The sequence below is a fragment of the Topomyia yanbarensis genome, chromosome 1 (genome assembly GCF_030247195.1).
Source record: "Topomyia yanbarensis strain Yona2022 chromosome 1, ASM3024719v1, whole genome shotgun sequence".
Taxonomy (NCBI): Eukaryota; Metazoa; Arthropoda; class Insecta; order Diptera; family Culicidae; genus Topomyia; species Topomyia yanbarensis.
This window is the reverse complement of record NC_080670.1, coordinates 51,032,188-51,058,498: the sequence shown is the minus strand read 5'-3', so window position 1 is coordinate 51,058,498 and position 26,311 is coordinate 51,032,188. Positions and strand designations below refer to the sequence as shown.

Sequence of the window (26,311 nt, the reverse complement as noted above, 5' to 3'; positions counted from 1 at the left end):
GAATAATATTTGAAACGATATTTCAAAAAATGTGGGGATCATTTAAATATAACGAGCTTCTTAGCTATAACTTCTAAAATAATTAAACAAGAGACGCAGTGTATTCAGCAAAGATGATCACAAAAGCAATCTCCATAACTTTGCCGAAATCTTCAGCTAATTTCTTCTACGAAAGAAGTTAATTAAAAATCTCAGTTTTAAGAGGATTAATCACTAAAATCCTAGCAAGTTCTTGATAAGCATTCTGAACACATTATTGACTCAGTCGTTTTATCATAAAAAGCCAAACACTATTTGAAACAGCATATTTTTAAAAAAATGCCGAATTACTTCGAAAATACACAAGATAATTAAATGTTGTAATATAGAAAGTTGTATATTTTGATAACAAAAAGTATTTTTTACTGAACATGGAACATGTCAGAATGATATTTAAAAAGTTATATAAAGGAATTGGCTTTCCACAAGTAACCAGCAGGAATGTTGAAAGTTTTTAAGATAAAGACTTCAGCGAAGTTGTTGGCAAAAGCATACTCTACAACTTTGCCGGAAACATACTCTTAATATATACACTTGCAATAAAGTTCTCACTTTTAAGGAGATTAATCATTAAAATGGCAATACAATATGGCTTGGCTTATGATGTCTACAAATAGCTCCGAACACGTTCCACAAGTTGCCTTATCTTTCGATACACAAAGCATTAACCTTGGCATTAACCTTCTTTAGGTGTTGGGGTCAATATGACCCAAATTGAACGTTCAAAATGCGAGAACTGTTTGAAGTTTTGTACCTAGAAGTTTTGAATTTCTCGACTTTCCCTCTTTCATGGAGAGCAACGATTTTCAATAGAGTTCAGAATTTTCGGACGTTCCTTAAGGGCTGTACAAAAAAAGTTACGAATAAGGTGTTACCGGGTCATATTGACCCAGATTTTGAACTCAATTATAAGACACATTTTCAGCTGAATCTATATGAACTTGTACACAAATTGTTCGTTAGAGTGCTCAGTTACTGGTAAATATTACCGTTTCTGACCTGGTTGGCATGTACATGTTAGTTTTGTACATGACACGGCCGTTCTTGGATGTTCCGCATTACGATTCCGATGCCGATTCCGGCGATTCAATAGTATTTCTCATAATACTAAACCAGCGACAATGTGGTCAATTAATGAAATTGATCGTAAAGGTTTCTAATATTCTTGAAAGCTTATATAAAATCCCATATAAAATGATATTAATACTGTGATTTAAATACTGATACTAGATTCTACGTGAAAATCATCCGGAAGATCCGGAACATCCGTAAAACTATCTAATTCATCTATCTGGTTCTAGAATTTTGATTTTTTTTTTAATTATTTGTTGACATAAAACATTTGTTTAGCATAAATTCATACTTCCGAGTGAAAAATTTATCCTATTGGTCACATAATGACCATCTGGAAAGTCCGGAACATTCGCTGACCTAATCGATTCATAAAGTTGGTCTTAGTACCAGGTGTTTTTAGTGTTTCTTGATTTTTCATTTGAATGAGTTCGTACTAAATATGTATACACATGTTTTTTGCTACATAATGACCTAATGGAAGATCTGGAACATCTGTGGAGCAGGCCAATTCATGAATCTTGTCCTAGAGCTCTGAGATTTTTCCGAAAATATTTTTGGAGATATCATTCGCATATCAATTCGTACTTTTGACCGGCATAGAGACCCTATTGGTAACGGCTTGGCTAACTGGTAATTGGCTCTGCAAGTCTGTGGTTATCATTTTTCAGAATTATTATTGCAAAGGAATAGTATTTGTGTCCGTAACAAAGATCCTGGTTGCGTTGAAACTTTCCGGAAGATCCGCAAAAAAAAATTTGCGGTGTTATTATATGGATGTTTCGGGTCTTCTGGATGATTTTCACGTAGAATTCAGGGTCAATAGCTGAGTCAAAGTATTAATATAATTTTAGAGAGGTTTTTATATAAACTTTCAAGAAAATTACATATTGATTGACCACATTGTCACTCGTTCAATATTATGAGAAATATTATTATACAGCTGGAATCGGAATCGTAATCCGGAACATCCAAGATCGGTCTATCATGTACACATTTGACATATACATTCTCATTTTTGTTTTGTTTGTTTTATTATTAGTATTCTGTCAATAAATCTGTTATTTATGATGACGGTTCTGCATACATCTATGTATGCCAAACAGGACCCCATTCGGCACCGATTCCCACTAGCCAACCAAGTCAAAAACGGTAATATTTACCAGAAACTGAAAATTAAAACTCAATCGAACAATTTGGGTAAAAGTTCATATAGATTCGGCTGAAAATGTATCTTAAAACTGAGTTCGGAATCCGGGTCAATATGACTCGCTAATACCTTATTCGTTACAAAAAGTTAACACTTAAGGAAGGTTAATGTCTTCAACAAAGTTGTTCCTAATACCATTTATAAAAAAGCTGAAAGTTTCAAGTCTCAAATAATGTTTTTTGAGAGTTGCATTATTTCATTTTGCATTATTACTTAGTACATCATCACCAAAAATTCTATAATTTTCCTTTTGACATCAAAGCGATATGATATGAAACCTACACGAAAATAATGAATATATAATTAATCTACATGGTCTGCTGATTCAATTCTGTAGATGAATCCAATTTTTAGTGTTTTCGTGTAGCTTTCAAATAGTTCACAATATCACCTTAATGCCAAAAGTAAAGTTACAGGAAAATTAAGTTGCATTACGAGAATCCCATTGTTCTTGATGGGAAAACTCGAATAATTTATGAAAAGTTCATAGAAGTAATTGTATTTGTAGAAACAAAATTTAAAATATCTTGATAACGACTACATTTTAGACGATTCCTGTTATGAGCATTTTGATTTGTCATTTAGAATTATCTTTTATAAAAAAATTATATTTTTAACTGCAATTAATAAACACGGTTCGTGGCGATAGTTTAACGGTGCCGTGGATCTTTGATATGTTTACAATATGTAAAATATTTGCATATGTTTCCAATGTTTTTGATTATCTGTTGGATCTCGTGTTGATAGTTGTTGATGGAAAAAGGTGGATGACGTAATTTTACGAATTATTTGCTTGTGTTGAAACAAAATTTAAAATATCTCAAAACCTCATATTCTGGAAGATTTTATTTGGATTTTAGTGTTTCCTTTTTTGTAAGTTTTTGTCGATAACAAACAATAAGTTAAAAAATGGCTTTTTTGCAATATAATTTTTTAACATGATTTTTTGTTTCTGTCAAAAATGTCACATCTTTTTATCGCGCAAAACTTTTCGTATAAATTTATTTTGGCTGCATGGGGACGCATAAACCGAACACGTTGTAGTTACGTTTTGTTTCGAATCGACGATACTCATATTTTATGGTCACTCGTTTTCTAATGGAATTCCTTTCTCATATAAAATCTATACTAATCAGATAAATTCCTGAAGAAAGACAAAAAATGTAGTTCTGAAATGAAAAAACCTATTTTAATCCACCTAGCGGTGCAATTGTGCCTTTCTCAATTATGAATCACGAGAATGTGTGCGTTGTTTATATTCATTAAAAGAGTTCGAGTTCTAAAATTTTGAAAAAAAAAACAGCCACGGTAATATTGAACTGAAAAAAGGTGCGAAATCGGCAAAGTCCCAAAAAGTCGATTTTTACAAAAAAAAATTTTTTCGAGATAACATAAAATCTCGACGTTTCATGCATTTTAAAGATGTTTGGCATCAAAAATACGAATTCGATTTCTGAAATTTCATGGGGTCCCCCTTTGAAAAAAAAAATGAGTTCTGGCTTATATGGGAATTTCATATGTGACCGGACGATTTAGTCTATATTTCCGGACCCATATAAGCGATCCGTACGAAATTTTATAGACATCTGTGGGGATATTATAGCTATCATTTGGAACTAAGTTTGTGAAAATCGGCCCAACCATTTCAGGGAAACTGATGTGAGTTCGTAAATTTTGAAAGATGGCCGCTTTTCCCGGGCACTTCCGGAACCGTCTATGGTGGTTAATGTAGTCAACGAAAGTTTGGTTGGCCGTCGGTGACCTAGAACAGCAAATTTAAGTTGTTTGAGAGACATTTTAGCGAAATTTTTACCTTTTTTGCTTTCATCGGAGTATCGGTTTGAATCACAATTTGCTATGTGATCGCACGCCACAACCTGTAACTCCGGAACCGGAAGTCGGATCGGGATGAAATTAAATAGCCATTTACGGGGATGCAATACCTTTCATTTGAGGTCAAGTTTAGTCGAATTGGTCTAGCCATCTCCGAGAAACCGATGTGACTGTTATTCTGAATTTAGATTCTTCCGACGGGGCTTCCGGAACCGAGGATGGTGGCCAATGTGGCCAAATAGACTTTGAATGGATGTTAGTGACCTAATACTACAAATCGAAGCAGTTGTGGTCATATTTTGGAAAATTTTTCACCTTTATACATTCATTGCAGAATTTATTAAAATCGACATTTTCTGCGTGTTCGTACTTATCACCCTGTAATTCCGGAACCGGAAGTCGGATCCATTAGAAATTCAATAGCAGCCTATGAGAACGTTGCACCTTTCATTTGAGACTAAGTTTGTCAAAATCGGTTCAGCCATCTCTGAGAAAAATGAGTGACATTTTTGGTCACATACACACACACATACACACACATACATACATACACACATACATACACACACAGACATTTGCCGAACTCGACGAACTGAATCGAATGGTATATGTCACTCGGCCCTCCGGGCCTCCGTTAAAAAGTTGGTTTTCAGAGCAATTGCAATACCTTTCTATTGAGAAAGGCAAAAAGGTGCGAAATCGGCAGTCCCAAAAAGTCGATTTTTATAAAAAAAAATTTTTTCGAGATAACATAAAATCTCGACGTTTCATGCATTTTAAAGATGTTTGGCATCAAAAATACGAATTCGATTTCTGAAATTTCATGAGGTCCCCCCTTTGAAAAAAAATTTGAGTCTCCGGCTTATATGGGAATTTCATATGTGACCGGACGGTTTAGTCTATATTTCCGGAACCATATAAGCGATCCGTACGAAATTTTATAGACATATATGGGGATATTATAGCTATCATTTGGGACTAAGTTTGCGAAAATTGGCCCAACCATTTCCGGGAAACTGATGTGAGTTCGTAAATTTTGAAAGATGGCCGCTTTTCCCGGGCACTTCCGGAACCGTCTATGGTGGTTAATGTAGTCAACGAAAGTTTGGTTGGCCGTCGGTGACCTAGAACAGCAAATTTAAGTTGTTTGAGAGACATTTTAGCGAAATTTTTACCTTTTTTGCTTTCATCGGAGTATCGGTTTGAATCACAATTTGCTATGTGATCGCACGCCACAACCTGTAACTCCGGAACCGGAAGTCGGATCGGGATGAAATTAAATAGCCATTTACGGGGACGCAATACCTTTCATTTGAGGCTAAGTTTAGTCGAATCGGTCTAGCCATCTCCGAGAAACCGATGTGACTGTTATTCTGAATTTAGATACTTCCGCCGGGGCTTCCGGAACCGAGGATGGTGGCCAATGTGGCCAAATAGACTTTGAATGGATGTTAGTGACCTAATACTACAAATCGAAGCAGTTGTGGTCATATTTTGGAAAATTTTTCACCTTTATACATTCATTGCAGAATTTATTAAAATCGACATTTTCTGCGTGTTCGTACTTATCACCCTGTAATTCCGGAACCGGAAGTCGGATCCATTAGAAATTCAATAGCAGCCTATGAGAACGTTGCACCTTTCATTTGAGACTAAGTTTGTCAAAATCGGTTCAGCCATCTCTGAGAAAAATGAGTGACATTTTTGGTCACATACACACACACATACACACACACATACATACATACACACATACATACACACACAGACATTTGCCGAACTCGACGAACTGAATCGAATGGTATATGTCACTCGGTTTCTGTCGGTCGGTTTTCAGAGCAATTGCAATACCTTTCTATTGAGAAAGGCAAAAAAATGCAACAACACTGATATTAGAAACCTTCTCAAAATATTCCACGGGGAAAAAATGCTGCTGCGAAGAATGTTGTTGTATCTGACACTGATTCACGAGTCTCATTTCAAAATTGTCTCTGGAGCTTTCAAATCATATGGAATCCTTCGCCAACAAACTTCTCCATCGTCAATCTTACCGATGCTTACGAATCTCGCCCGAAGAAAAACTTTGACTCGCAGACATATTTTAACGTTGTCTCTCTCTCTGTAACGCAGAACAGAACAACAGCACCGAGGAGAACAGATTTCACCGGCCGCGCCGTCGAACTTATTTCTATAATTTATCGAGCAAATTTACGTCTAACTAAATCTACCTCTCGTTGGACTGCACTTGGCCAGAAAAGAGCAAAATAAAAAGAAAAAAAATAACAACGTCGACAAACGAGGACGATAAATTTTACTTAAGCACAGGTCACACAAAAAATATCCGGGATGAGTTTGAGGAAAGCAGTTACATTCTACCTCGCAGCATCCGGCGGTCCACCGGAGGTGGCTGCTGTCGCCGCCGCCCGTTGAAGCTGTCTGTAGCCGACACACAGAGGTTGACTAAAGTGCATTCGAAGCGAAAACTCATTGACTCAAATCCTGAGAGCCGTTCTAAAAATAACCACCCACACTCCTCCCATGAACATGGTTGCAGTCAAAGGACTTTCTCGGGTGAATGGGGGCGTGTGATCGTTATGTGTTTATATTGTGCACGTTGTTGAAAAACGTGTCGTTCGCTGTCCTCGGAACGAAAGGGGATGGGGAAATGGCAGTAAAGCATTAACATGAAGCATCATTTCAGGAAAGTTTTCCGGTTTTGAAACCCAATATTTATTCTGTGGCACAATAGTGTCAACCTTTCTTTGAGGAGGGTGGGGAAGGAGGCTCTCATCAACGAACAGTTGAGACACTCTAGGATCTCTTGTTCCATCACTCAACTGAGTGCTGCTATTTTTAGCTTCCAAGACAATTCGAGTCAAAGCTCTGCACTAAAAGTGCATGTGAGGAAGCAAAATATTGTTCACAGTTATGCTTCTTTTGGTTCTCTAAATGAAAACTGTTTCAGCTTCTCAGCTCTCGGTCTTTGTTCATTCTACCTGTCTTTAACATTGTTCGTTTGGCAGACGTGATGCCTGCTGGTTGCCGCACCGACGATGACAGAATAGAAAATATTGAATTTAATTTACTTTTGACATCTTCCAGTCTTCAGAAACAGCTCGCTCCTGATATCCAACAGCAGTTGATTATTGCACTTTCCATCCGTTTACCATCGATGCAGAAAGCTTTTTTGCGGTTCGTATAAGAGGCAGACCTTTGCTACTTTGAAGTTGCCACAAGTTCATTATTTTAATCTGATCCGTTGTCCGACGGGTTTATTTGATCTCTCTTGGGAGAAGAGAGTGACGGATAGGTACTGGATATAGCATCTACTGACAGCATGATAGTAAAAACAAAGTTAAGCCTTTGTTATGTATTTTATTTCGTTTTGGAACTTGACTTTCAATTTTCGAAAGACTTTACAGCAGATTCACAGGGTATAGGACACCTACTGATGCTATGTACACTGCCTCCTGGTCGGAGTTCGAACATGTGATGATGTGCGTATGATATCAAGGCCTTACCTCCTGTGTCACCTGGCAAGTCTGGTAGCATGCTCGTTAATATTGCCCTATGTTGAAAGTGGAGCTGACAGTGAATGGATGGAGAACTACGAGCGGATTCTTTTTTAAGCAGAGCTTTTAATATAGGTTAGGTTTTTAACAAGGTGATACCGCTATCTCTGCTTAAACCTTTCAACAGTGGGTATAATCTTTTTAGCTTATTCAGTTCAAATGAGATTTTTTATATTTAATTAGATGGCTATATGAAATTAAACGATGGCATGATCATCAGCCATTGATTTAATGATTTTGCATTAACCAATTCTTTAATCTTTTAATTTCTCAAAATAAAACAATTAACACTTTCTGGGAATATTGACTACAAATATACAATGGCTTATTGATTTCTCGTTACAAACATATTTATAGTATTTTACGAAACAGGACATATTTTGTGCCTACTCTAATTCGCATTTTGGTTCTGAGCTTGGCATCTTTACCCCAAAAAGAAAATGACTTCTTTCAAAATATAATTTTTATTTGTCCATGATAATCGGGATCTGTTCAACTAATTATTCATAGTTAAGAAATACTTACCTTTATTATACTGCCTTCAACGTCAATTACCCTGCGACTCCTTTGATATGGTTCCTGAAGGTAGCGCATAAGTGATTTGTTATGAACTCCCGTGCGTTTCCTTCGAATATCGATTCAACCTTCCATTGTACAAGAAAGAAACTTTTCTGTTATTAAATTTTTTCCAACATTTTTTTTCCAATAATGTAAACTACTTCAAAGAATCGTTTCCATCAAAGTGCACCACCTCCGGCCAACGAGAATGATACCAATGAAAGTTTCGCTACGCATCCGGCAGGTAGTCAAATAAAATGAACGTGATTTTTCCTCCTTCAGTAACTACGTGTTCGTCGTTTGTTTGTGACCTCTCTTGTTGTTCGAGCTTCGAGCGTCCGCTATCAGAGAACATCGGGGGCCTCGCAACATCTCATCAAGCCTTTAGGAACTATTTTTATTGACAGTGACTTTTTGGTGTTTGCATCTTTCCTACCTGCGAGGGCAGAGCAGATCCTTCCTACAACAGCAGGGAGGATGAGTTTCTGCTATTATGGCAGGTTGCTACTTTGGCGGGTAATCAATGTATCTTATTTTGGGGATCTATCCAGTTGCTCATTTTTTGCAGACGTGTTTTAAAATTATTTTTCAACTGAAAGTTTTCACAATAAGCCAGCATAGATAGCTTTCCGTTCAGAATGCAATAACAAGATTATAACAGAATGCAATTTTCGTTATAAACTGTGTTACAGCCAAAACAAAAATCTCTTGCAAGCGACAATCACTTGCAAATATTTTTTTACATTTCAACGACATTCAATTAGCTAGAGATTACTGGGTAGGGAAAGTTATGAATATTAGAGCCATAGTACTCAAATGAGAGCAAGGATGTGAAGCAAACAGATCGGAAAACTAGAAGTGGCAGGGTCATTAGAACAGGCTTAATACCGTACGGGCTTAATTTTTGTCTTCCGCTAATGAGGGTCGAGCTTAAGCAGCATAACGACGAATCACCCGAGTTCACTAACATGTGTCCTGGTATAGGCAGACAAGTCCATCTTTACCGTGACAACCGACCAAATAATATTAGCATCGCTTGCAATTTTGCAGTGAAAGCCGCTTGCAATTTTGCAGTGAAAGCCGCTTGCAATTGTTGCAAGTATATAAAATCTCTTCATCCCTTGTTATACGTACATACGTTTCTTCAACATACTGTCAACGGATTACCACCACATTCACGTGCCTATGCTGGGTATTACAGCAACGCATGGCAAGTTTTTATTTTCCGTCTATTTTTTATTCATTCCTCACCAACATCATCAAACGCAGTTTTGTGGCTTATTCATTGCACACGATATAGCATCAAATTGCGGATGTGCTGATTGTACGAGTTTTAACGCTCTGTCCATATGTGCGAAGATAGAACAGTGTGTTGCGATGCGCAAGGACGTGAGTTCAAGTCCTGCAGCGTTTTTTACTTTTTTCATTGATCGCGAAATCATCCAAGTGTTTATATACAACTTTTATCCACTTAAAACTATCTGATAGTATGGTTAGATAGATTGGGTATTGATTAGTGATCTGCTCGAGCGGACTCATTTTACAATGCCAGCAGTCCTTTTTATCTAACGCATATTGGTCACCAATACACATACATCGCTCATATATAGCCAAAATTCGTTTTTTCTGTTTCTTGCATTACATGCAAGGAAGCTTCTTGCAATTCTTGCACATTACTAGAACGCTTGCAATTTTCGCTCGTATTTATTGCATTTAGGTTGGACAAAGAATGGGAAAAATCAAAAAAACGAAAAAAGCATTTTTTTCGCATCCTGTTTAGATCTTCATAAAAATCAATCAGCTTATGTACAATTTTATGAATGAAAGTAAATCGTACCGAGTACGTTTTGGTTGTATACATCTGGTCTTGTTATTAGTTAAAATTATAACAAGTAACAGCGCGAGATATAGTTTTGAAATGTCTTTGTTATGTGTTTCTGATCAAGTTACTAGCTAAAACATTTTTTATTCAATTTGTTGATTTGATAAAGGTGCCATTTTTTCTTTGTTTTACATTTTGAATTTTTTAAACTAGGCTACACTGCCCATATATGCATAAGAGTCCCATATTGAAAAACAGCAAGCCGAGAAAAACGCTGTTCAAGATTTACATTTTTCATTGAGCCTTATGGATGGGACAACCATGTTTTGGTATTTTTTTCGATATTTTCTGAACAAACCTGGTAATCTTATTTGTACATTGTGGTTCAGTGGTGATAAAGAATACAATCCAACAGATATCTCATTTTCGACAAAAATCCATATGGGACTCTTATGCTTATATGGGCAGTACACATTCAAATATTATTTTGTTTTTATATAATGAAACTAAAGAAACTAACTTATACATATACAAGAGGGGATAATATAGTATTCGTAAGATTAGAGGGGGGGGGGTCATTGTCTGTGTTTTTTATAGTAATGCACTTTAGGATTTTTAGAAGGATTATTGGAGCAATTAATTATTAACTTAACGTAACATTTTACAAGCATATTAAAAATAGATATAACTAGAGGGAGTGGTTCAATTTTATTAAGATTTGAGGGAATTAATTAGGGCTATTTTTAAGTAGTGATACTGTACTGGGCATTTCTTAATGAGATTATATAGCTAAAACTAGAAGACAGGGGGACACATAAATGTTAGGAAGATATTCAAGGGGGAGGAGGGGGCGGTGAAGTCCTACATCTGTGTATCAGAGACAGGGGAGAGAGAATGGACAAGGCTGAAAGGGGGGGGGGGGAATATTAATTTTCCGTTTCCGGAATCGGGAATCAACGGTAAGGATTACAGATTCGGACGGATGCATCATGTATTGGGACGCCGGGCGGTCTTCCTCGAGCCGGCAGGGGTTCCTCCAGACGATTTCGTAGTACGGCTCAGATGCGGATCGGCAACACACCGCGTTGCGCGTGTATTGTTGTGCTGTAGGTCTCGCGTTCGTTAGGTCGTTTGACAGAGATGTTTTGTGTCATCTTGGAGTCGCATCAAACCATCGCACAGTGTCGCCTAGCCGGACAAAACCTCAAAATTTTATTTTAGATTTTTCATGATTTAACATTTTTCTCTGATTTTTAACAGGTTCAATAGAGTCTTCTCAAAATATTAAGTTATGAGGACGAGAGTTTGATTTTTTACAGAACTTCAAAGGTGAAATAGATGATGGATTCTGAGGAAAACTATTTTTAAATCTAAGTTATTCAAATGAATATATCTTTTTAGTTAAGATTCCGGTTTGGGGTCAAACTGATTTCATTGGAAAGGTTATTCGCTGGACTTATAGCTACCATTCGATTTAGTCGATACAAGCCTTCCTTCTCGCTCAGACATGGAAAACAAATAGTAAATCGAGCAATAGTTTAAAGTTATAATGTTCAAAGTGGCTGTACTTTTTTTTGAAACGGTTCGGAAAGATCGCTTGTTGTTCATGATACTTGAAAATTAGTGTACTTTCCGAAAATGTTTGTTTTGCCCCTTTCTGCCCCGAGGTATGAAAAAAGGTGATTTTTCATGATACGTCTGAAGGAGACGCATGGTAGCCTTTGACTACCCAGGGTTTCCAATATAATTTATAGATGTGTCTTATTATCAACAATTGAAAAAATGTGTATTCAGCTAAAAATTCACCGTACCTAATTTTTTGAAAATGAATTTTCGGAAATAGTGCACTTTATATTCGTAAATATTGAATTTTCGAATCACCCTAAGTGCCAAATTTTTGAGGTAATAAAAAACAAAAAATAAACGTCAAATATGAATTCAGCATCGCAAAATTACCGTAATGTGAAGTTTTCATCAAATTCGGGCCACTTTTGAGGTTTTGTCCGACTTTTATATGGAAGGTGATCACTGTGCACCGTTGGGGTACGGTAGGCGAAAGAGGGCACTTCTGAGAATGATAAAAAATAATAGGGGCAGTTAAATCGGAATGTTGATGGTTTTTAGCAAGGTGTATGCGAGGGACATATAGAGGAGATCGCGGTTTGCCAGTTCATCTTCCTCGGGTTCTAAGGGAATCCAATAGTTGAGATCTGGCAGAACAGTACTCAGCGCATGCCCAGACAATATGTTCGATATCGTGGTAAGCGTTGCCACAGGAACAGATACCACTATCCGCGAGACCAATACATCGGAGATGAGCGTCGAGTGTGTAGTGATTGTACATGATCCGAGACATCACACGAATGAAATCCCGACCCACATCTATCCCCTCGAACCAAAGTTTCGTCGATACCTTAGGGATTAAAGAATGTAGCCACCTTCCTAGTTCCCCACTGCTCCATGGATTTTTCCAGCTTTCGAGGGTTCTCTGTTGAGTAATACTGGTTTTTCATATATATCACCTTCTAAAGCGCCCACCTCAGCTAAAAAGTCCGCTTCTTCATTACCTGGAATGGAGCAATGCGAGGGAACCCAAACTAAGGTAATCTTGTACGATGTTATAAACAAAGCACGCAGGCGCTCCCAGATTTTCCCCAGAAAATATGGAATGTGCTTTCTAGGTTGCAGTGAACAGAGAGCCGCGATTGAAATGAGGCTATCCGAGACAATAAAGTAGTGATCGTTGGGCAAAGTATCAATGATCCCAAGGGTATACTAAATAGCAGCGAGTTCTGCGACGTAAACTGAAGCAAGATCATTGAGTTTGAATGAGGGGTGAGGTTTTGATTGAATATACCGAAGCTAGTGCAGCTGTCGAGGCTTGACCCGTCGGTGCAAAACATCTTGTTGCAGTCGACTTCTCGAAATTTACTACTTGGGATCACTTGCAGACATATGTGATCCAAGATATGTTGGGTTTGAGAATTGAGCTCGACAAGCCTCTCGAAATTTGCAAATTATTAACGGGTTCAAGATATCGCATCGGATGAGCAATCGATATGAGAGCTCCCAAAATCGATTTTTCAGCGGAAGGACGCCCACCAGCACTTCCAAACTCATCGTATGAGTCCAGTGCATGCTACCCAAAGCCAAACCCAGGTATTTGATTCGCTTTAGTTTGATGAAATGTATGTCCGCAGCGGAGCGGAAACAGAAACTCCCGTACTCCATCACCGACAATATCGTTTGGTAGAGCCTGATCAGGTCACCTGGATAGGCACCCCACCATGTTCTGGTTATTGTACGGAGCAAGTTGATCCTTTGTTGGCACTTCTGTTTCAGATACCCAATGTGACATCCCCGCGTTCCTTTAGGGTCGAACTAGACCCCGAGATATTTGAAAGTTGAAACCTGAGCAATAAATTGACCCATTAATTGATGCTATAGTTGCGCTGGTTCACGCTTCCTTGGAAATACGACTAGCTCGCCCACTTGGAGGGCCCAAGCAAACAAATTGTCCAAGGTATCTTGCAATGGTCCTTGCAAGTCGACGGCTTTGGGACCTGTAACAGAGACCACACCGCCATCTGTGAGCTGCCTTAGCGTACAGGAATTCACAAAACATTCGTCAATGTCATTCACGTAAAACTTGTAGAGAAGGGGGCTTAGACATGAGCCCTTGCGAAGACTCATGTAGCTAATTCGCCATGTCGACAAATCACCATGCGAAAAATGCATCTGTTTTTCAGACAGCAAGTTTAGCAAAAAGTTGTTTAGAGTCGGTGAAAGACCATGCTGGTGCAGATTAGCAGAAAAAAATGTGATAGAAAGTGAATCAAAAGCCCCCTTTATATCTAAGAAAACTGATGCCATGTGCTCATTGCTAGCATAAGCTATTTGAATTTCTGTTGAGAGAAACGCAAGACCTTTGACTTTGCAGAAACCAAATTCTGTATCTGACAGTAAACCATTTGCTGCAACCCAATTGTCGAAGCGAAACAAGATCATTTTCTCAAACCATTCGGATTCAGGACAGCATTGCAATCGGTCGATACGAGTTGTGGTCGGAGGTTGGTTTCCCTGGTTTTTGGATGGCGATGACCTTCACTTGCCTCCAGTCATGAGGGACAATATTGCTCTCAAGAAACTTGGCAGAGTCTGGCAGATTCTTTAACAAGTTAAATGTGATTCTGTCTGGCCCTGGGATTTTATTGTTGCATGATAAGAGAGCAAGTGAGAACTCCACCATCGAAAACGGTGTTATGGTGATGGAACGCGGCGCGGTAGAACTTCTGTGCCGTGCGGAATCCGGACAAACCTTCTTGGCGAACGGTTTGAATATTCCACGCTCTCGTTAATACTGTTTCGGTTTCGTAAGCGTCAGGCCGTGCCCCAAAGAGTGCTCATCGATGTTTCTCTCGTTAGCCCGTCAACGAACCGGCGCCAGTAGCTACGTTTCTTGGCTTTCATCAAACTCTTCATTCGCGTTACTAGCATCGCGTACTGTCGATAGCTAGCGGTTAGCCCGTCGTCCCGGAAGGTCTTATACGCGGTGGCCTTCTCGCGCGTACACGTCTGAGCACTCTTTGTCCTACCATGGGTTGGGAGTATGCCCGCGAGAGTTCGCGTCTGGTACGCGTTTAGTCTGAGCTTGAATCGCGGTTTCGAGGAACCGGCACTCTTCCTCCGGAGGAAGCACTTGTGTGGACTAGATTTTTCCGGCTATCGCGAACGTCTACCTAGCTCTTCCAAACAATATTTCGTGTGAAGTCATACGAAACATTGATTGTATTCGGTGGTCCTGAACCGCTAGAAATATTAATTACGATTGGCAAATGGTCGCTGCCGTGGGGATCAGAGACTACCTTCCACATGCAATCTAACCGCAGCAATGTCGAGCAGATGGACAAGTCTAAGGCGCTCGGACACGCTGGAGGGGCCGGAATCCGTGTCATTTCACCCGCATTCAAAATAGTCATATTGAAGATGTCGTAAATGGAGGTAGATGGATTATCGTCATGAAGGCAACCCCATGCCGTACCATGGGAGTTAAAATCACTTAAAACTAGCCTAGGTGCGGGGAGGGGTTTCACAATATCGCCGAGCCGTTGGCGGCGAACTGAGGCTCTAGGGGGGGATATAGGTAGAAGCAATGCCTTCAAACCTTTACTTCTGGTTTGACAAGCGACAGCTTCAATGCCTGGTGTCGAGGGGAGGTCTATTCGATTGAAAGAATTGCACTTTTTGATCCCCAAAAGTACTCCTCCGTAAGAGTCATTTCGATACATGCAAATAATATTAAATTCGTGAAAGTGTAGGTCTATTTATGAAATAAGCCATGTTTCGCAATGCATCGCATTTCAAGTTATTTAGTAAGATTTCAAAAGAATCGATTTTCGGGATAATGCTTCTGATATTCCGCTGTAGAACAGTGATTTAATCCGTGACCTCGTTCGATGAATTAGCCATCGAAGGATACAATCACTGAAAGGAGGGGCCATTTCGCAGTGAACTGCATCAAGAAAGTTTTTACTGCGGGGAGAAAGACGATCAAGATGCTTTTAATGGGTCAGATGTTCCCTTTCGGGGTTCCCGATCAGAATGAAATAACAAGTTTATAACAGAATGCAATTTTCATAACAAATTGTGTTATAAATTAGGTCTCGTTAGTAGTTAAAATAACAGAAAATTATAACAAGTGACAACGCGAGATATGTTTTTGAAATATTTTTGTTATGTGTTTCTGATCGGGTTCATCGCCTTCGTCAGCAGAAAAGTAAGTATAGATGTTATGGGCCGATGGCCTAGCAATTTTCAGCATTTCTGCAAAAGATCGCTTGGAGCGTCCCTGAGGGGGACGCTTAAGATTCTCCTCGCGCTCCTTCCCCGCAGACTTCAACTCTGTTAGTTCGAATATACACTCTGTACTCCTTCGTAAAGGGCCCGTAGCCAGCAATATCTTTTGCCTGATTCAAACTATTTACTTAAGCTTATCTGGGCGAATTTTTGATATGTCTGTCACGGCCGAATACCGCTCTGTCAGAACTCGAGAAATCTGCAATAGATTCAAACACTTTTTGTCTTTGGTCCGAAAGAAGATCGAGAAGGGTCCGGTAGCCGAACTTGGATATACTTTAGAGCCAGGGAGCCGATTTTGTTCCGACATCCATCTCACCTTGAGATGAACCACTGTCAGGGGAAGACATTTGTGCACGGGCCCATTGCCCAGTGGGAGAATCAAGAAGGGGAAACTTAAAATAATCGCGGTACTTAACTTGTGTGTATAACGGTATTCAGACGACTTACTAGAAAAACACTGCTTCGCTGGTCACTGGCCGGATAACGGTAAACCCGCAGAAACTATTCTTTGTCGCTATACACTGCACGGGCTGGAAACAAAACACTTGTGTCTCGACCGGTCGGAAACGAATGAAATATTTTGATTTTAAATTCCAATTGAAAAAGATATTGTTTCTCGTGAATGGAGCTAAGTGACAGGAATTACTATTCATAATCCAGAAAACCCAACCCTTCCTATCGTGTCAATCTTTAAGATACTTCTAACTCCCTTGGTTTTTCGATAGGTTTATTCAAGAGGAGGCTTGTGGAATTTCGGATTACCTTCATTCGTAGGTGATTCTAAAAATATTTGCAAATAAATAAATACGGGTAGTTACGTTGCCTACGAGAAAGTGTTCCTCATTGACACATACATATCGAAGAATTAAATCACTTCAGTATCATCCTAATTTCGTTTACCACACAGAATTGCCTGCAATTCAGAATACTTTCAGAATGGGCACTATGCCTCTAGACCATTATTTCATCCTCACTAACAGTCTAACACAACGGTTTAGCCTCTCCTTCTATTTTTCGAGGAATATACGAGAATCTCTGAGTGCTTTAACAGAGAAATGATATAAATGATCATGATTTGATTTTTCAATTTCGGGAAATGAGAATGTATACTTTCTAGTTCAGAAGAAAAAAAAGAGTATAGAGTGTTATTTTACAATGATCTAACGAGTTAAATGAATTTGACAGAGAACGCTCAACAGTTGGTAAACCTCATGAAATTATGAGAAACTGGTACGGTGACTACATTCTATTGTCCGTCCAACATCTAAATGTTTGACGTTCATCTTTAGCATATCGTACTCACTGATTGTAACCCCTGTTAGAGAATGGCCTACGGTCCTGAGATCCTATTCGACATTCTAGTTGGTGATATCTTAAAAAGCCAGGACTTGTTTTATATGCGATTGATTTACCATTATTTCAAAACAACTGTGCAAGTTTCAGCTAATGTGCCCCTCTTTGGGCAGCTGCGATCTTTCTGAAATGAATTACTACTTAGAGGTGCAACCCTCATATCTTCGATTTCTCGCATATACCAGCTACCGCATTTATTCAGCACAGTTCAGTTCTTCTCGCATGCGGTATAAGTGAACGACTATAGGCATAGCTTTGCTTGCAACACTTCCCTGACTCGGTGTTCGTTCTTTTGTATGTAAAGAATAATTTGCAATCCTAACAAACTCATGAAACAAACTAAATCTGTTTTCATTGTGAACAATGGTTATCAAACAGTTTTTTTTTTAAATTTTATATCATTTAATGCAATATTTGTATTAAATTGTATTCCACTAAGCACATTGGGCGAAAATGGCTACTCCTCCTACCTAACCGGACAAAACTTTCAACCAGGATCTTAAATGTATTCTACACACGAACATAAATAACTTATATCTACAAAACAATTAACAGCGCTGAAGATCCCAATTATTTGGTGATTAAAAAATGCAAAATATGCATATTTTTCTGATTAATGCTTTTAGCAAAGTACTCCTCTTTGTTTTCACTATTTTATGGTATGATAGTTGGATTAAGAAGAATTCTTTTTCTCAAAACAAGTCTTTAGAATAAGTATATTTTTCGCATTTTATTGTTTTTAACCGAAAATCTACGTATCTGCCCTCAAGAAAAGTGACTACACTGGTCCTGGTGCTAAGTTAGTGTCGGATTTTGATGAAACGAAATCGAAACGCAAATTCCATAACTAATCTAGTGATAGGTTTTGTGCCCTTCACGCGTAAAAGTAGTTTAACCCAATTAGTTTCGCAGTGGAGAAAAATTGGTTGTCACTTATCAAGTATAAACTTTCTTTCAATGATATTTGCATGTTGTACAGATCGTCTTATCAGTCCAGCTATAAAGTGATTATTTGAAGTTATTATCAGTAATAACCATGCGTCTCCATTTGCAGATTTTCGACTGTTTATTGAAACTTTTCGCAATACTAATATAGGCTCATTTCAATGAGAATGAATTAATTTAAATTAAATTAAAAGCTTTCGAATGAGTACTGTGCGATCTCGGGCGTCATTTTTATTTTGGCATTAGAAGTTCGTATTTAATATAATGACAAACAGCTATCTAAATAATAAAATCACAAGTGAGCTATTTTTGTAGATTTTACGATATAATTTAATCAAAAAAATAATTTTGCTAACATAACTTATCCCAGTTATTTTCTTTCGTCGTTCAAACTTCCTCAAAGAAAATTTAATTAAACTGGAAATAAATCGGTCAAAACTCTCTATAATCATATTATTTTAACGCTATGCATCGACCCTGGAATTCCAAAAAATTCAAACTGGTAAATTATGATTTATGATTCTGCTTGTTCCAAGTGAATAAGAAACCGACTTCTATAGTGATTGCCTTTTTACGACTAAAGCAGAAAAGTCAGTCTAGGAAATTGTTTTCCCCCTTTCCTCTCTGATTACAGAATTAGGTCGATTATATCACTGTATACTGGGAAGCACTAATGATGTTTCAGCACCGTCCGAGACAACCAATCGTTCTCAATCATGGTTACCTCCGGTAGGAAATTTCAGTAGAAATGACAATTAACACACACACGATTCATCAAACGGGATGTGCTGGGCGACGCACAAAATGTGGCGCTTCACATACAATTGCTCATCCGTAGCCAATTACACTCTGTCGTGAACTGTCAACTCACGTCGAAACGGGCGAATGTCAGTAGCAAAGGCCAACCGGATCGCTGAGCTTCTGCTCTACTGTCCTCAGATCGCAAGGACATAATGATGCTCATTTCTCGCTTGAGGACAGGGTAAAATGAATGTATCCTATGAGCTTTCGCCGGGTGAACCGCACGCACCAGTACGACCATTACCATGTAATGAAAGTGATTTTCCATTATTTTCTGCCAACCATACATCGGCACCGAATTCTGCACTGCGCTGTTCACCCCCGTGCCAGCGGTGCGATCCAAGTTCAAGGACGGTGTCGCAGTGCGAGTAACCCCCACGGAACAGAAGAAAAGTGTTTAATTTCCTACACCATTCAACCCCACTCCTAGTACGTAATGCGGGACTCGTGAATGTGCCTTTGGAGCATGTTGATACAAATTGCTATCCCCTTCGTTATTTCTGTCACGAGTATCATTTACTTTTAAACTTAATTTTAGTTATCCGCATTTATTTTACTTTATTTTTACATTATCCTTCGTTTTTTCATTTGTTTTACATTCTAGAAATCAGTCTTCCGGACCTGGTGAGTCGCTCGTTGTCGACTGTCGGACTTCCGGCCTCGTGCAACGTCATATGTCCCACAGTGACACGTCGTGACGAAAATGCCAACCCGTACCCAACGGAATCTAGTCACGGCTCCAGCGCACCAGATGTAGCTACTGTCGAATCTCCGATCTCATCGCCAACTCCGACAACCCTAACGGTGCCGGTGGTTCTTACCCTGGAAGATGAACGCGCCCCGAATCTAAGCCGAATGACTAGCGCCAGCTCGCCGAATCTAAGTTCGGCTCAAGGGAAAAAGATGGAATTCCTGCTGCCCCACCAGCAGCACCCGCCGGGTTCGCAACCAGCTGTGGCACCCACCAAGCGGCAAATCTCACCGAAAATCATCAAGAAAACACGACACCTTTCCACGAGTTCCGCCGACGACGAGATAGGTGCCAATAGTCCTAAAACCATTAACCACCGTGGTGCCGTCGGTAGCCACACCGAGACGAACAATAATAATCATAATTTTGTAAATGGAGGCGGCGGTATCGATGTGCTAGCGTCGACCGGGAAGCTACCAAGCGATCGAAGCACCTTTCCCAACTCGCACCATCCCTACTGGAAGCATAAAATCACCAAAAAGCAGAACAAAATGGCTCAGGCACAGCTGGACAAGTTGACACAGATAAATATTCATTTGCATGGTACGTTTCGTTGATTTTACTATTTGGCTATCAGTGGTTATTCTTTTTTTTTTGTAAATTAAATTGAGTGGTTTAATTTGTTTTGTATCTTTTGTTGTAATCGCATTTGTTTACCGATCGTGGATTGTACGTTGAATGTAATTTGAAACGAAGCTATTGGGGAAGGGGGTCAATTAATGTGTGTGTGATGGGCATATTTTCCATACAATTCAGTTGATGGATGGTTCAACAACAAACGATGAATTAAGTGGCGGGTGTGCGAAATATGTTGTGATCTCCGGGCTTGAATCAATTTATTTTTAATATTATTAATTGGCAACACTTTGTAAAGCCACTTATCTGACGATTGGGTGCTTTAATGCCATATAATAGATGTACTGATGATTCCAATGAATACTGTTATTTAATATTATATAAGCATTACATGTTTTTTTTTCTGAAACGTCTAGATGTAGCATCTACTGTGTAATAATTCAATTTTCAATAAGCGGTAGTACAAGATTGAATTTTATTGTGTGACCTTTTCTAGAATGTTTTTGCCTTTCTCCTACACTTAAAACAAAAATCTCTTGCAATAATTGCAAGCGACAATTACTTGCAAATAATGTTAGCATCGCTTGCAATTTTGCAGTTAAAGCCGCTTGCAATTTTTGCAAGCATATAAAATCACTTCATCTCTCGTTTTGGGTGTATAGAAAGGTTATGCAATCACTCTGAATATTGTCAATTTAATCCCGGCCTGGAGGGCCGTCTGTCATATACCATTCGACACAGTTCGTCGAATTCGGCAAATGCCTGTGTGTTCGTATGTATGTGTGTGTATGTATGTATGTATGTGACCAAAAATACGCACATCCGATACTCGGAGATAGCTGAACAGATTTCATCAAACTTAGTCTCAAATGAAAGGTACAACGTTCCCATAGGTTGCTATAGAATTTCATTAAATTCTGAGTTTCGGTTCCGGAGTTACGGGCTTAAGAGTATGGACACACAGCAAATTCACATTTTTGCCTTTCTCCTATAGATAGGTTATGCAATCACTCTGAACATCGTCAACGTAATCCCGGCCAATTTTTTTTTGATTTGCATAGGTTTTCTGTATTTTAACAGGGTCGTAGTCAGGGGGATACGTCAGGGTTGACATATAGCGACTCAAGTTCGTAGCTGTCGATTCATTGTACGTATGTGTAAATAGCACTGAATATTTAATAGACATTTCCACCATTATATTAAATATAACCAGCCATGGAATCGTAGTTTGGATTAATGTGAAAGGCACAATTGCACCACTAGGTGGATTAAAACGGGTTCTTCATTTTGCAATCTCTCGTTAAATTTATACGAAGGTATGGTTTAGCCAAGCAATGTTTTTTCTAACCCGAAACAATAAGCGTAATGTTGAAAAATCTACAATGAAGAAAACCTTCCGATTACTTTTATATGTATTGCTGTTAATTATTCATATCGTCCATTATGCCTAACGTATGTGATGCCAACCGTCCGTTATGCTTAATGTCCATTATGCCTACCGTAGTTATGCCCGTAACGTTACGCACCCACCAGCAATGTCTCTGTGAACAACGACAAGGTAAACAACACAAAGAACAGGCTCACAATCGTAACTCGCAATGGAACTCAAAATGTTTTACACGCGATCGCACTCATGTGACTGTATATTGAGAACCAGAATTCGAAATCAAACGAAATTTAATAGATGCCTATTGGGGGGTATTACACCTTTCATTTTACCGACAGAAAAGCAAAAAGCTCTCAACAAATATGTTCTCAGTTGTACCTACTAGTTGGCGACTTTCCACCCAACTATTGTAGGCTGAAATTGGTTAGATGAACAGAGCTTGCGTCCAACTCGCTCGAACGTTGATGTCATTCGATTACAAATTACATCGTTGCTCAGTTGTTTTTAATTAAATTTCTATTCAACTCCAGTGCGATTAATTGGGTCACACTCCCGTTCCGACTTGGCAAGCTCCCGGTTTGGTCATTTGATACAATTGAAGTAAACCTCTCTTGTTCTGTCGGCAGCGACAGACGTACTAAACAAACATAGATAATTCATTTCGATTTGCTTGTATATATGTGGTTGCAGATTCTATCCCCACAGCGTCATGCTAATACGACTGAGCATGGTTAGAACTGATTCGTTTCAATCCACGACCGAGCCTACGGGCAACCTATAATTGGTGGAAAACCGACAGCCAGCGATGTGATTTCAATTCCTTACCTCTCTTTCTCTCCATCTTCATTGCAGCCCTCTTCGCAGCAGTCGAACACGGGCACCTGGAGAAGGCCCGCACGATTCTCGAGAGCACCGACGTTGACGTCAACAGCCTAAACAGTGACGGTTTGTCCCCCCTGGATGTAGCAGTTCTGAGCAATAATCGTTCGATGACCAAGATGCTGCTACAGCAAGGTGCCATCGAGAATGCACACACCAGTAAGTTAACTAGCTCGTTCTTAGTACACAACGTTGCCTACACTATATTGCTAATTGAAGCTGGAGGACACGCTCGTCGTCGTGTCACTCACGTATGACAGGCAGCTAACTTTGCTAACGGGTCCTATTTGTCGCTAGCTCTGTCTTTGTGCGTCATTGATGCCGATACGACGGCTGCTCAAATTTCCCAAGTGAATAATTAGTTTTTAATTAAATTTGATAATTAAATATGGCGCTGTGCTCCAGCCCTCGGCACCATCGAGTGGGCTGAAGAGCTCTAGAATGCTAAATTTAGAAGAGCGCTTCCCTTCGGTACCTACGGGAAATGCTCCTTAAATAAACACAAACAAAACTGGCAAAAACTCACTTCCGTCTTTTGTTTTCCCCGCTCTGCATCGGCCAATTAGTTCAAGCCGCCAACAGCAACGTCGGACTGCATCTGAACAATCTGCTCTGCGAAGCCGAATCCACCATCCACGAGCTGGGCAATTTCGATTCGGGGCAGCCGGGTCAGGGCAGTGGCGGAATCGGTGGAACCAGCGGCAAGACGACCTTCTCCAATATTATCGGTAAGTGTTAAGTGTCTTATTTAGTACAAGTAGTAGATACATCTACATGTCGGTGCGGTGGCACGATGAAGCGATAGAGCAGCTTCGAGATTGGAAGGCTATTTTAGAGCTGCGGTGTCAAGAGGGATTTGACAATTGGCGTTTCTTGCCAAGTAACCGATTCTAGAGAATGGGATCACATTGACAGGATGAAAGGCCAACATGCAGGCAATAGGGCATTTTGAAGTTTTTTAACTCAAGTTGGCAGGTTGGCTTGGTTCCGTTTTATGACATGTTCTACATTGTGCTCATGCCAGTGAAACAAGGTGTTGAAAAAATGTTGACATGCTGTTGCTTGTTGAAATTTGGATTCCCAGGGGCAAGGGATCCTTTTAAAAGAGAGTCGTTTCCTCCGATATTGAATATTTTTAAAAAGACGGGAAACATGGAGTGTAATTAAAAATTAAATGATGATTGCTCAACTCTCACGCCTATTCCAAAGAACAAAGCAAGTTTAATATGTCTTCATAGACGGCTCCAGTCGGCTTGCAAAGAGAGGGAGTGCCTTTCTGACAAAATAGTTCTTACAGGCGATTTAGAAAATAAATAAACTTAGAAACGTAGAATTTCTGCAACTCATTTCTTATAACGGTTCATATTTAGGGAGTGGTGAATAGTGTAACAAATCACTGTCCTTGAATGATTTTTTTTTATAATTCGTTTATTCGATACGGCTCATTGCGATGGCTTAACGGAGCCGTGGGTATTTTATATGTTTACAAAATATAACAAAAGACAAAACCAAATGTTATTGACTGCCCGTCGGTTTTACACCAACCGACATAACCCCACAAAATGAGCCGATTGAACTTCGTTTGACAAGTCTCGGTGGTTTGTTTACTTGGGAGTTACGGGAGATCGAATGTAATAGATAAGCACCCGTTGCACTCGCACTCTTGCAACTGACAAAGTAAACAAACCACCGAGAATAGTCAAACATGAACTTCATTCACCATGAGTTCATTCGTGTTGTCATCTTGTAGATCTCAATTCTATTGAATACTTACACTGACGTCACAAATGAACTCGATGTTCATTTTTGGCAGTTCGCTTGTACTGTTTACATGAACTTAGAAAAATGCTTTACGATTTGCTTCGAGCGAATCTAGTCGTCCACAAATTTTTCTAAGTCCATGTAAACAGTACTAGTGAACTGTCAAGAGAAGTGAGGTTAACTGCGTCAGTAAAAAATCTAATAGCTTCTTTCGCGGCGGGGAAACACGTCTGCACGCCTAATGCAAGTTGAGGTCCATTTACTTTTCCCTTGTCATTCACGTAAATATGGGCAATCTATTCGCGGACGGTTCAGGAGACCCGATTCTTCAAAAAAAAAAATGAATAAACAGGAGTACAGTAGTACTCAATTCGCTTATAAACGAATTAACTGACCATCACCTAAGCAGATCAAAGGGGCCAATTTTAAGGCGAACGAACGATGTTGAATGGGCCTGCCGTCTCACAAACCGTCCTGGATGCTCTTAGTTTGAAAGAACGACATAAAAGAAAAATAGAAAAATTACTCTTACTCTATTTCTGTCATTTCATCATAAACAATTGACTTTCTTCATCGAACCTGTGTAACAGTTCAGCTGGTAAACGTTCAAGGGGAGCTTTCGCTCCGAAATTATACTGCATCTGTTTCGTGCCCTTCCGGTATTCTAAAATCAGACTGTTTGGACAATCATTCGCTATATACAATTAAAAACTCAACTGAACGAAAAAATCATGTGATCGAGTTCTTTTTACAGAATCATTCTGCTCACCTCTAATCGGTAATTCCGTGTTAGTGCTCACGATCAGATATTCTTCCTTATCTTTTGCACTTACGGGTCCCAAAACTTGTGCTGATGGTGCTGGCTGTTGATATTGAGGTGCTTGATGCTGTGTTTGCAGCTGAACAGTTGCCACAAATTTGGCAATCTTTTGTAGTTCAGGTGATGGTAGTTGGAATGATTTGTCGTAGATGGGGTGGCAATCGGTTGTAATGCATTCTCCTGACCATCTTCTGCGCAAGGTTTCTATGGTGTCCCGTCTAATTACAGTACTTGCACATTGGAATCTGCCTATTATGGATGCACAACATGACTTGTTCAATTTTCGTTCCGTTGTGTTTGAATTGTATAGTCAAGGGCGACGAGGTTGCGTCCTCACCACAAAAAACATCATTATGCATATCCGGGAAAAAGTTTTTCCAAGTATCAGGTGTAAAGGATTCTACCACTCCGAGTGATGTGTATTTGCAGTTGGTTCACGGAGGTACGCGTTGATAGCCTTACTTCTACATTTTCATTTTTATATACACGGAAATCTTAATACCAACACTGTCACTTTTAACCCCGTATTTTAGGCTGTAGTGCAAAACGAATTGTTCATATTGAATGATTTCAGTACAGTCGTGATTCGCTGGGTGGGCAACCCCCTCAAAAACTATCAGTGTAAATGCATCTGTTCACATTTCTAATTATTGTCAGATTGATTTCCAAAATAAATATGAAATGAGACTTTGGCATTCAGATGCTGTGTTGGACAATGGTACAATTAGCGGAGGTCCAACTAAAAAGTGCTTCAATTCAAAAGTGACCAATTAGCGAATCAAGACTCTACTGCATTGCATAGGTGCTGATACTGAAGAAAGGTGACTTTCGTAGGCTTATGCTCCATTTTCACTTCTAGAAAATATTCTGAAATATTTTGATCTCATTTGGCTGTGCTTCTCGTTTTTAATTTTTTTGGCAAGACATCAAATTGAATACTTATTTTGTAATCCACGAAATATTTCAACAGTTCTCAATTTGACTCAGGCAGTTTTGCATAGGGCCAAACAGCATATAGTACTGAACCAGTCGTAGAATTCCATGAACTTTTTGAATTAGAATACTTCTAACGTT

The 26,311-nt window shown here is 39.2% G+C and overlaps 1 protein-coding gene across 2 annotated transcripts in view; it reads left to right on the top strand.

The window, feature by feature from the left end:
• The window catches only part of LOC131677591 (uncharacterized), a 98,478-nt gene extending 73,563 nt beyond the window's left edge, over positions 1 to 24,915 (top strand). The window contains exons 3-6 of one of the 2 annotated variants that reach the window (XR_009303399.1): positions 19,668 to 20,357; positions 22,630 to 22,815; positions 23,223 to 24,188; positions 24,295 to 24,915. Coding sequence is in view for 1 of the 2 variants with exons in the window: in XM_058957483.1 (XP_058813466.1) it covers positions 19,668 to 20,357; positions 22,630 to 22,815; positions 23,223 to 23,395 (1,049 nt within the window). In the remaining variant the exon portion in view is untranslated. Of the gene's footprint in view, positions 1 to 19,667; positions 20,358 to 22,629; positions 22,816 to 23,222; positions 24,221 to 24,294 lie in introns of those variants that run through there. The other variant, XM_058957483.1, reaches the window with a different exon arrangement.
• Positions 24,916 to 26,311: the final 1,396 nt, after the last annotated feature.